Source organism: Anser anser (genome assembly GCF_964211835.1).
Source record: "Anser anser genome assembly, chromosome: 13".
Classification (NCBI taxonomy): domain Eukaryota; kingdom Metazoa; phylum Chordata; class Aves; order Anseriformes; family Anatidae; genus Anser; species Anser anser.
This window is the reverse complement of record NC_139734.1, coordinates 18,963,806-18,976,878: the sequence shown is the minus strand read 5'-3', so window position 1 is coordinate 18,976,878 and position 13,073 is coordinate 18,963,806. Positions and strand designations below refer to the sequence as shown.

Here is a 13,073-nt window from a genome sequence, read left to right as displayed (position 1 = left end):
TGTTGGTATCTCAGAGTATTTAGTTCATATAGGAGCAGATTTCACCAGATTTACAATTACGTAACATTTCGTTCAGTTCAGTCTCCAGTAGATACATTAAGTACTGTCACATACCAGAAGGGAAATTATTCCTGTGCAGTCTGTCTTTTATTTATTTATTTATTTTAATCAAAGAAAGCAAAAGAAATCCCACTGTCTTGGAAATTATCCAAGTATTATAGCAAGTACCCAAGATAGAGATTATTTACTGGTATGGTGGGCTGTTGGAGAACTGAGACTGACACAGGGTTACCCTTGGTGCTAGGAAAAATCTTTTAGCCTTATTGCTACGTTGAACAGTTCCAGTGTTTGCTGTGCTCCTTCTTTGTTAGAATTTGTCCACTGTTGTGGTTTTAGACCCCTAATCCAAATTTCAATGAATTGAATGGTAGCATTTCTGTTTATTTCTAAAGCTCAAATTGGATCTTGTCTCCTTAGAGAAAAGGACTGCTGTATTAACTGTCCCTTTGCTAGAAAGACTTCCACCAACTGGTGGCTGAAGTTCACTATCTGCATAAGGTTTTCTTGCTAGTTTAAGCTCCTTTAATAAAAATAACAGCAAAGAAATCTGGTGAACAAATATAATGAAATTTTGTCAGTGCAAAACTTGGGGGCAAATTAAGACAAGTATTCTTGGTTTCCCATCTCTAAGCAAGTGGTATAAAAAGATCTTGTTCTCAGCAGATGGTTGCTTGCAAACTCCTTGCCTACATTTTTCCTTGGAGACAAGAAATTGAGGATAAAGTGGCAGAGGGTTCAAAGGAAGAGGTTTTCTTAAGGAGAAAAGAGAAATCTAATGGTGGAGAAAGAAATAATGATTTATCTTTGTTTTTATTTATTTGTTTATTAAGTCTGCTCCAGTTCTAAGATTCCTACCTCAAGTATTTAGGAAGCAGATGGAAGTAGAAATATGTGCAAGAGATTTTATGTTTTCTGAAGGATTGTTAAGTCAAATCTCATTTTAATAATTGGGTTTTCAGTCAGTTCAGTTTATTTGTTGTAGAAAGAGCAGTCCTTTCATATCTTCATCATTTGAAAAGCACAATATTCTGTAATTTTTAAAATATTTTCTCTCTTTTCCTTTTTCCAGCTACTCTTGGTGTTCTACACAAATATTCATTAGTCATTCTGGAAATGGACTTGCTGTCTGGAACCTACCTCTTGGCAGTCTTATTAGCCTGTATTGTATTTCAATCTGGCGCACAGGAGAAGAATTATACAGTGCGGGAAGAACTGCCTGAAAATGTCCTCATTGGCAACTTGCTCAAGGATCTTAACTTAACGCTGGACCCAGATGTCCCCCTTTCCTCACCGTTACAGTTCAAGCTTGTGTATAAGACTGGGGATGTACCGTTAGTACGGGTGGAGGAGAACACTGGTGAGATATTCACAACTGCCAACCGCATAGACCGAGAGAAGCTGTGCTCTGGCATCTTTAGTGAGAATCGCTGCTTCTATGAGGTGGAGGTTGCTGTTTTGCCTGATGAAGTTTTCAGACTGGTCAAGATCAGATTCCTAATAGAGGATATAAATGACAATGCCCCACTCTTTCCATCAACAGTTATTAACATCTCTATACCTGAAAACACAGCAATTAATTCTCGCTATTCTGTTCCATCTGCCGTTGATCCCGACATTGGTGTGAACGGTATTCAACATTATGAACTTCTTAAGGTGGGTTTCTTCCGTTCTTCTGTGTTATTGTCTGTCTTTGTGTTACTGCTGACCAACAGATGACTGACCAACTGATGACTACCAGTTGTCATCAAAACATTAGAAATATGAAGCTGTTTACTGTAGTAGTGGTGCACTGTCTTGAAATGTTAACCTGAGAGCATTATAGTGCATCTTATATTCACTTTGTAGAAAGTTGTTTATGTATGTGTATCTGTGTAACAGTGTGAAACATGCACATCTTCATTAACTTTCAACCAGCAAAGTATTTGTACAACTTTGGCTAACAATCTTCTTGAGCCACCAAAAATATGTTCTGATCACCACCAATGTGACAGACCTGAACGGAACAGTACATTGCAGTGGGTTTGTGTCTCCCTCTTGTGTGACTGTTAAATTTGAGCAGTAGAATTTAACCAGAAGATTATGCGATGTGTTTGTTCTGTCATAGAGAAGCCATCAAACAGCAAGACAGACTCTTCTATTCTGGAATAGCTGATCTGTATACCAACGAGTTATAGTAGAATGGAAAGGAATCCAATTATCAAAGTAGTTTTGTAATGTTTGGTCAAACATCGTGTTTGAGTAGGAGAAACTCCAAGATATGCCTAAATGCAAGGATAAGAGCGCCAGTGGCCTAGTAAGAGCAGATATGTCATATTCTAGCTTTTACTCTTTCTATCTAATGACAGGAAAACTCTGGAATTAAGGAACAAAAGAACATTTAGAAGTTAGAAGTTAGCATGTTCCAACAGCTGGGAAAGGTTTGAAAAGGTGTGGGGTTTGAATTTACTTCCGTAGAGAGTACAAGGAAGAAATGTATCCTAAAATGGTTGTGTTACGACGTGGGAAGCTGAAAATGCCTTTACTTCCCTTGATTTGGAGTAGGAAACTAATGGGTAGTTAGCAATCAGATACCCTCATCACTGATTGCAAGAATACAGAATATGCAGGCCATTATATTTCTTGATTGACTTGACAGCAAATATTCACTAATACCAGTACTTACTAGCAATTTAATAAAAATAAAACGCTGCCTTGTTTTAGGTCCGTTAAATTGCTTATGGTCTCAAGTGGTCTTGGCAGTTCAGAGGCCAAATAGTGACAGATTCTTTCAGAATACTGCATGCTGCTCACTTCTGGTGAGCTTTTTAAAATAACATATTGGTCTGTCCGTTCTCTTTGTAGTCTAGAAATTTGAGACTTTTAAAGAATTTACTTTTTTAAGCAAAGACCTCAGTGTTTAAAAGTTTTTAACCTGAGTTACAATGAGAGTAGACAGACCTACACATTATTTTAGATAGATCACCCAAAGTGTCCGACAGGATATCATCTTCTCTATTTGGCATTTTAACTGAAAATCTAGGGAATGGATAACAGCATATTAAATAAATAACAGTAGGAGTAGAAAATACTAAAAAAAAAAAAAAAAAAGCCGGGGCTACAGACAAAACGTGGCAAAATAATACACCGTCTACATGGACAAATGTTAGATAATTTATCCAAGGAAAAAATGCTGTTATTGTGGGATATCAAGAAACACAAAAAATAGCAAAATCATGAGTTCCTGGGTTTGAATGAGCAACATTTTAGGTCACCACAATAGCAGCCTTGTTTTATGTGTTTGAGTTGTGTGTTTATTCATTTTTGGATTGTGTCAGAAACAGAATGTAAGAGATCAGCAGAAGAATATCACACAAGTGGGAGCTCATCTAAAATACAACCTACAGCTCTGTACATCTCTTTACCAAAAATAGTTTAGGGTGCAAGGCCTTGTCTAAAGATCAAATGTGACATGAGGTGGTCTGCCAAAGAGAGCGGTGCAAATAACTCTTTTTTTTTTTTCCCCCATTTACTTTGGTATTTGAATAATAATAAAATAAAACCAGTTATACATTTATTTATGTTTTTTTTCTGAAAAACCTTTTTTTAACAAATAATAAGGGAAGGAAAGGTGATGTGGATGAGGACACGTACTGAAAGTTGTGAATTCTTGTGCTAGATGTGCTGCAACGAAAAAAAATTGTAAATTCACAGCCCTACAGACAGATCGCCTAAAGGAATTAATTGCATTTTTCTCTTGCATGCCTGCTTGTCAGGTAATTCTTGAGTTACGGATTCACTGTCTTTTTAAGGCAGCAATAGCTTGGAAAGTATCCCTGAATCCAAGAAGCAGTTTATGACAGCCAGATACCCTTTGGAATAATAACATCACTGCATTATTCCATTCAGGCCCTAGTAGTTTTTATGAAGTTAATGCCAAAACTGACCATATAAGTAGGAGAAAAAAGTGGTAGGAGGGAAGGATTCTGGTGAGCAGGCAGGGAACACGGCATATATACAAAGATCCATTCATCACTGTGGAAGAATAAGGATATGAAAGAGGAAAGGAAGAGTAGTGCATGCGAATCCTTTCATGGTTAACCTGAATGCCAGGAGCCAGAATGACCGGCACACCAAAATGATGTTGCTTGCCTTTTCTCCCAAAATGCTGCTTGAACGTTTGTTATTCCATGCCGGTTTTGGGGGTGCACTGTGAAGATACGCGTGTCTTCTGGCCTTTGATACATGTTAACCTTTTCCTTCATTTTATAATCAGCATACAGAAAAGTGAGGAAACTGCAGCGCATAAAACTGTGCAGTGTGAATCTAGCAGGGCTGATGTGGCAGCGTTGCGGGCTGCTGGGGAAGCACCTGATAGCGAGGTGGTGGGCAGGGCCCTGAACCTGGAGGGCCGCAGAGAAGTGGGAGGTGATCAGGTGGGCAAGTCACTTCACAGGAGCACACAGGCTGATGCTCTAATGTGCGTACAGCAACAGAGAGAATATGTTGATCTGTACTTTAGAGAAATTAACGTCAAATTAACAGGCTGTGCAATAAAGAGGAAGCTCTTCAGTTATATTTCACTTTTAAAAAAGTTTAGCTAAAATGGACTTACAGTCTGTATGGAGCCAGGCCTATTCTCCAGGAAGATAAAGAGATTTTTGCCATACCTGTTTTTGCTAACTACAAACACATCTGAAAAGTTTAGAGGTCGTTAGCACACTTTCAGCAACTCTATTTTGTTTGGAAGAAAACATTTACATGTTACAGTATTTCCTCACTCTGTTACTCAGTGCTTATGTTACTGCCCCCCTCCTAGTATGGAAAAAAGATTTCATGTAGTTGTTGTATTCTGTTTCTTTTGCAAAATAGATCGTTAGCGAATTATAAGGCCTTTTTACTTTGTAACTGACTTTATTTGAATCTTCTGCCTCTTTCTAAAAATCCTTTTAAGTAGAAGAAAACAAAGCCAAAGAAATTGTGCACAGTATTACACAAGATCATAATCCTCTGCTGAGGTGCCCAAAGCTGACAACAGACAGAATAACTTTAAGGGTTCACATGAAAAATGGTAAACGTGTTTATTATGAACAAGGCAAGGGAGAGTGAACTTAGTTGGAAATGATTTAAAGATAAAAGAAAAAGCATTCAGAATGAGCAATTGCGCTAAGTCTAGATAGGAAGAAAAGATGGCATAACACTGATAGTAGGAGAAGGTGATAGAAGGGGCAGCTAAGACAGATGGTGACATAGTTCAGGGAAAAAAATGGCCAGATAAGAAAGCAACGATTTTGTCTCAGTTGAGTATAAACTGGGAAGAATAGGGAAAAAGAAAGACATTCATGAAGAGAAGTAATATGTTAAAACAGGAGGATGAAAGAGCAGAATTTAATTTGAAAAGTTAATCAGTAGTGACTTCTGATTAATGATGAATCTACAAACACTACATATTTTTATGAATGCATGGCATGTAATACGATATGTACGTAAATATAGTTTATTCCAGATTTTTTTTTTTGTCTGAGGCCTTTGTTGCCAATGCCAAGGTGATCCAGTCCTCAGAGGTCTTCCATGATGAGTGGGAAGTGAAGTAGGTTTGTCTTTTGTCCTCTGTATCTTTTCTTGATCATCTGCAGTCTTTTGCGTTCCCCTCTCCGCCCCTCTAACTGGGGCTGTTTCCTCTGACATTCGTTACCTTGCATTGGTTTTGAGAGTCCTCCTTGTTGTGTATCGGGCAGGCTGCCCGGCCTGTTTGCAGTCCCTTCCGCGTGTTTGGTTCTTTATTCTTGCATCACTTGGCCTCCTCCCGTGTGCAGCTAGACAGGTCTACAAGCCTTGGTTCACATCCTCCAGGTGGTCACATTGCTGACATACGTAACTAAAATGTTTACACATTGTGTCTGGTAGTGCCACCACAGGGTTAGAGGTAGGCGCTGTCATTGATGGCGCTGCTTCAGGATGGGTTTGTGTTCAAGGTAAGCTGTAGTATAACCCAATTAATACACTTAGGATTTACAAGTGTCGCAAGCTTCTGCTTTGACCATAACGATTTTCATGTGAAGCATTTCTTTATTCTCTTAGCTGTTAAAAAGGGGAGCTGTTTCAGAACAGTTTTTGAACAGGCTTTCAGCGTGGAGCACTGTAATGGAAAGTCACCTTTGTTTGCCCGTTTTAAATTTGTATTATTGATTCCTGAACGTTTCTTTTTGACCAGCTGTACCACATAAACGACATGGTGCATGGTTGCAGGAATACCCAGGTAGTGGCAGACTAGAGTGAAGGCAGAACTCCGCACTTACAGGGGCAGGGCGTTTTATTCCGAGAGCTAAACTTGTGTTCCGTCAGGTTGCTGCTTTCTTTAATCTGTGTCTGCCTGGGGGAAATTAGATTGGCGATACTGCTAGAGCTCCATTACTCCTACCTGCTCAAATATTATTCTTGTATTTACCTATCATCAGATGTAGCTGGTGGATTCCTTTTAGAATTATATAATAATCTTTTTGTAGCTGTCAGTTCATACCTCTGGAAACTGACAAAATAGATTCTTACTCAGTCTCACAACACGTCAGTCTTGCCTCTGATGAGGAGTTACCTCTTGCTACTGTAAATCATCTCTTGTGATGTCTTTTAGTATAAGCTTTCCCCAGTTTCTGATACAGTTTGTCAATTTCTTTACCCATGGAAGATGGCGATCATGAATCTTCATCAGATTTTTAGACTGCTTTTGAAACAAGGTTATTTCTGAGCCTCACTGGAGTTTGGGATCAAGTAACTTATGTCACTGCTTGTCTGTGACAATGGAGAATGGAAGGAGATGAATTTTATGTAAAATGAAAGCCAGGAAGTTAGTTAAATCAAAATTACGGAGTGGGATTAGATTTGTAGTTAATTCAGACCAAAAAGTAGGATTTATGAAATCACTGTTGAAAATGATACCGTAAACAGCGATACAAATGTGATAGACAAAGAGACTAACAATGAAGGAGGGCAACAAAACTTCTCTGTGGCCCGTTTGCCTTTTAAAGTTATACCGATACCTAGTGGTTGAGTGCCGTGGAGAGAAGGGAGGGAATCCCAGTTCACGTCCCTGCGAGCACAGTGCACAGCGACACAAACAGAACCTGTGGATACCTCCCCGCTTTGGGACACCTTAACACCGGCGGTCACTCACCAGAACTTCTACATCGACCCAAGCATCGGTTGTTCAAACCCTCTGGCTTCTGTCCTTTTTTATGCTTTCATTTCTTTAAATGGAAGCTGAAGCAGCAACCCTTACTTTGCTCTCAAACCATGTTTGAATGAGGGAGCACACCACAGCTAATCACGCTGAAATTAATGCAGATGGTTCTTCTGTGTAGGCTTCACCAGCGTGAGAGGACAATGGAGGGGTATATTGTCCCTTTAAATAGGTCACAAAAAGCCTGGGGTGGTTGCTATCAACATCTGCCTTCTGTGCAAAAACTGCCAAGATGGAGCTTTTTCCCCATGTAAATGGACCTTTATTACTATTGTCAGGTCTTACTGAAAATCGCTGTTAGAGACTAGTAAGATGAGGTAAGCTCCAACTACATTATTCTGCTGTTATCAAAAATCCTTTGTAAATTTGTAGAACCCACTAGTATCAAAGTATTTTGTAATGCAAGTGCAGACAATACAATGTGCAGACTTTGCCTGTTAGCAGTTTCCTTAAGATATAAAACCTATTTTGAAATAACGAGACGTATTTTGAGTAGAATAGAATAGAGAGTTTATCCAGCTTTCAGTTTAGGTGAAAATTTTTGAGTGGGTGGATAAGAAGACGTGAGCTGACGTAAGCTATAAAATGAGATGCAGAAACTTGAAGGATGCTTATGAGTGCTATGTGACATCCTAGTGTCTTGAAAAGCTCCCCTGCAAATTTACGGAAGGACAAATGACTTTCATTTTGATCTTATTTTTTATTGGTAATCATAGGAAAAGTTGGAAGGTGGGCTGTGGGAGGAATTTGATTTATAAGAATCTGAGAGTAGTATTCTTATCCCTTAAGTCTGTCGCTATCCTTGAAAATACAGTGAATGTATTTGCTTCTCACCATTTTCCAGTTACTTAACTTCAGGTATGTAAGGAAATTTTATATATATATAAAAAAAAAAGTCTTCCCTTTATTTAGCTCCCTTACCTCAAAGCCTTTTAACTTCAATCTTCGATCTTTCCATCAAAACAATATTTTCATTATTTTATTATGTTTTTCAACATCCACCTTCCTACAAAGCCCTCCCTCCATTTACACATTTTTATTATTACATGAGTATGAAAATGTGTAATCCTTATGGGAAGGTTTTGTAGTAGAGTAAAAAATATTTCCTAGTAGTAATTTGTCTAGAGAGATCTGGACAGTTAAGTGATCACCTATGAATATTGTTTTGAAATAGTCACTGGATTTTATTTTTAAAGGGGAAAATAATCTGATTTGCATTCTTATAGCTGTGAATCTGTACTACCAACTGGTGGTAGTTTGATTCCAGTGAGTCAAGAGTCAAGGTAATTGCTTCTTGTTGGTTGATACAAGGCTCCTTTAGGGTGGTTTATGGCATCACTACTGTAAAACTGTCAGGCTTCATTATCCTGACATCCCTTTGGGGGGTTGACTGAAGACTGGAGGAGAAAGTCTTGCTTCCAGGCACAGTAAGTTCAGCGAGCTAGGGTGAGGGACAAGTTGGTGTATCTTTTTGCATTCAAGGCTCTGATTTTCACACTAGCTGTCATGAAACAATAATATATAACTTAGCACGTCTCTGTGTGGGCAGGATGATAGACTCAAGCTGGAAGGCACAAATCCGTCAAATGGAGATCTTCAGTTCATCTATCTTACATGAATATTATCTTTTGCTGATGTCCAGACAGATCAGTATGTTAGTTAACACAGATATGGTGATGCTTTTTGAGCATAATAGACTAGGCATTTGCTTACATAGTCCTCTTGAAACCAAGCGTATAAGAATAGTTAGAAATAAGTACTGCATCCCTGTTAAACTCTTCCAAAAAAAACGTGTAAATACTTCAGTTTCATCTATATGGACAGAAATAGTCAATTAAAAATGTATAATGCTCTCAACTAATCCACAGTAAAGCAGTAACAAAAACAAAGAAAAATCAGGTATCTCAGTAAAACTATAGTTAAGTTTGCATATGTGTATGGTACTGGAATAGCAAACAGGAGTGTCAAGGAAAATTTTTTAAAGTGTTGCTTACTGTTAAGCAGTTATATTGAACTGTTCTCCTTCAAATAGTGAATTTTGCCATGTTTAACATACAATGGCAAAGTAACACACCTATGAGGAAACTGTATATATATAAAAAAAAAATCAGTAAATTCATATTTCATGTTCAACTGATTTTTTCCAAACTTGGCTTAATGTTTTTTTTTTTTTTAGGAATATTGTTAAAATCTTCACAGGTTGCCAAAATTTCTAATATCAGAAATACCTGAATTAACTACAGGTGTAAAATACATGGAAGAAATAGTGTTTTCCAAATGTCATTTGTGTTACAAGTTTTAAAGTTAGCTTTTTAGGTGAACTTTTTGAAGGTCTTCGAAAGTTTTAAGCAACAGCGTATGGTGTTTTTAATGTGCTTGTTTGTTTTAGATAGCTGTAACTTCCAAGCTACTTTGAGGAAATAAATTGTTAATAGCTCAAAATAAGTTTGAGTTAACGAGTTGAAGGCTTGTGAGGGTCTCTGAAGCATCTGAATATGGAAAGCTTAAAATATTTGTAAAAATACTGTAGGGTCATTGAAGAGAAGTTTTTCCAACAGTTAATTGTGAAAGAAGTGGCTAAATGTTTCATAAAATACGCAGACAGACAATAAAAATCACTAGGAAGATCGTTCTGAAAGTTAAGTATGAAGCCATGATTGAGCCTTAGTGATCAAGACTTGATTTGATTTTAGTACAAGCTGCCCCGAGTCTTTAATTTGTGTTTGCTTGCTTTAAAATGCTTGCCACTCTTCAGTCACCAAGGGTAAGCAACTATTCTTTTTGTTTGACTCGACCTCTTTTCTACTGGATGTAAGCAGGAAAATGACAATTTTAATCGGATATCAGTACAAAGTATGCTGTTGTTACAATTGCATGTAGATTTCTTGCTTACAAGTATATCACTACTTGGAAAATTAATTTGAGTTATGACAGCAGAAATGTGCGTGCTGTCTCAACATATTTCACGTTCTTCCTGCGGGTTATATTTAAACACATATGTAAGTCAAAAAAAAAAATTAATTGTTGCCTACTATCATTAGCCTTCCTCATGAGAATCTAACAGCTGAAATTCAGCTTTGAAAAATTGATACTTTCACAGTATGGAATAAAATAAAGGAAGTAAATTTATCAGTAGTTTTTGAAGAGTAAGTGCTTTTATCAGTTATAAAAGCAGCTCCTGTTGATTGTTTAACCCATAAAACGGAATGGGTTTAAAAGTTTTTCACATGAGAACAATTTTGAAAATGTTATATAGAAATAAACTCCAAATTTGCCACCAAGGAATTCAGGTGAAAAGAAGGATGCCACTGTGTACTTTGCTAACATTTGCATTAGGATGCTCTTTGATACCTTGCATTGTTGAAAAGTGCAAAGATAGACAGGAGTGACAGATGTATCCAATGGGACTTTTTTTTTTTTTTTAATTTTCTTTCTTGAAATGTTTGTACTAAATTAGAACCTTATTACTAAAGCAAGCATCATCCAAGCGTGAACAATTTCATTTGAATACCATTGCTTTTTTGATCAAATTAAAAGTAGTTACTGCAAGTTTTAGAAGAGAAATAGCTAATCATGCTCTGTATTGCTTCAAGGGTTGTAGAAGTTCTTAGAATCCATCGTAATTCTAGTTTTGCAATTAGTTTGTGAGGATTACTTTCTGCTGCTTTTACTCATTGTGGATGCAGTAATACAAATTTTACTGGTATTTCAGACACCTGTCGTGAGAAACCTTTGGTTATATTAACAACAGGCTTCATATGAATCCTAATATGATTCAAATTCTATTATTAAAACTCTATTATTAAAAATACCAAGTTATTTCATGTCTTCTCCACACATATGTACGAGGTGACCAAAAAGTTGCTACTATTTTCAAAATGCTCAGCAAAGAAACCAAAAAATAAAGGAGAATTATAATATTCACCAAACTTTTAGATTTTTCTTTTGCCCCAACTCACTTTCCCATCACCTCTGTTTTTTGAGGTATGTTTTGAAAACATTTTTTTCAGTCAAAACTGTCAATTTTTTCCTGGTTTTAGTTGTCATGAAATATAAAATTAAAATATTAAAGAAGCTTATCCAATAATGATGTTATCGATTTAAATTTTACGTTTAGCTTTCTCTAATATTGGATTGTTAGTGATAGAGATATAAATAATTCTTGACATTTTTAACCAGAATATAGTCTGCAATGTTTTTCTTCCTTTCAAGAGGAAGTACAGTGAGGAAAAAAGATAGGTCCAAAATTATATTCTTATAGCTGTCAAAGAATACATTTAAATCCACTGTCAGCCATGGATTGTGGCACTTGACTGCATTAGTATGGTTATTTTTATTCCTGAAAGAAAGGTTTATTAGAAAGTAATTTATATTCCCTGGCCCAGAACTATAATGGGTCTGAACACTGAAGTCCTGTAGAGCTTTTGAAGCTGGGACATGCAGCAAAGAGCATTTCAGACAATTTCAAAGAAACAAAAAAGAAACATTGGTACAAGGAAAGAATTCTGAGTCATCAGCTGTCAGTATTGAAACACATTTTTCTCACATTGTGCTATAATTGCTGGCTCTATTAATGTGATGTGTATTATTGCTTTGGTTATTGCTGATGTTCCAAAGTCAAATTATTGTAATTTTTTTTCTTTGCCTTATCAAGAAAATTGTCTTTTTTTTTTTTTTTTTAATAGTCAGCTTGTTCCTCTGTGCTTTTCAGGATGAAGTATTATATGAGTTTCTCACTTTAAGATTACTTTTTCTATTCATTTTAAACCCAGTCACATAATTTTCATCCTCATTTCCATTACGGACTTTCCAAACCTATTTGTTGTAGCACATTTAAAGGTATAAACCAAGTAGTGCTTTCCATTTTATTCCCCATCCTCTTTCCCATGTAACTTCAAAAATAATATGTTGCCAGTTATGTTAGTATTTACCACTAGTGAATTGACCTTCGTATGGAAAGCCAACATAAAGTGTGAATGCCGTAATTTGAAAATCAGTCATATAAATTGACCGTAAATGATTGATAGAACTCCCCTTCTTTCTATCAGCGTTGCACACCTTTTATTGTTTCACATAAATGAGATATTCATCCAGGCTGAATATCCAAGATACCTGCTTTGCTTGTAAAATATCAGAACGTGAATCAGTTTCTTGAAGTATTGCTACTTTTACGTAGGATTTTACATTATCCTTACTTATTTTTAACCTCTGAAGTAACCCAGTAGTTGTCTTGTGCTCACTTAAAAAATAATAATTTGAATAATTGAATAATTTCAAGCTGGACCTGCCAGCATCACCCAGAGTTCTTGGCAAACATGTTGGCTGACCAACTGGGCCTTTAACAAAGTTAAAGAAATAAACTTGTTAGCGTATGTTTGATCTCTGCTTCTGAGGCTTTTGTTTGTATTATTACGCAGATTTCGAAGTGTCTTGTTATAGCTTTGTGACCTTTGCCGTACACCTTCACATCAGAAGCTTAGGTGGATTTTTATTCGTTTCGTCTTTCCGTTTCTCCATTTTCAGTCTCAAATAGTTGTCTCTACCAGCACAATTGGTTTTGTTAAGTACTAAATAAGACTGCAGTAGACTGCATGGACAGGAATAGAGTTTTTTTCTGTTTCTGTGATGATCTTTGCTTTAAGGGTTGCTTGTGAGGATGGGGTCCTAAAAGGCAAAGGTGCGTGCACTTCAATCATACAAACAGAAGAAACAAATAAAAAAAATTGAAAGAGTTTGTATGAAAAATGAAAAGGACACAAACCATTCTAATGGCCTGTCTTTTAGCAGTGTGATATATGGG

General features: G+C 36.7%; 1 protein-coding gene across 35 annotated transcripts in view; it reads left to right on the top strand.

The window, feature by feature from the left end:
• Window positions 1-13,073, top strand: part of PCDH11X (protocadherin 11 X-linked) — a 490,740-nt gene that overhangs the window by 50,907 nt on the left and 426,760 nt on the right. For all 35 annotated transcript variants that reach the window (XR_014572099.1, XR_014572100.1, XR_014572101.1 and 32 more), the window contains exon 2: window positions 1,130-1,713. Coding sequence is in view for 29 of the 35 variants with exons in the window: in XM_083797764.1 (XP_083653890.1) it covers window positions 1,130-1,713 (584 nt within the window). In the remaining 6 variants the exon portion in view is untranslated. The remainder of the gene's footprint in view (window positions 1-1,129; window positions 1,714-13,073) is intronic.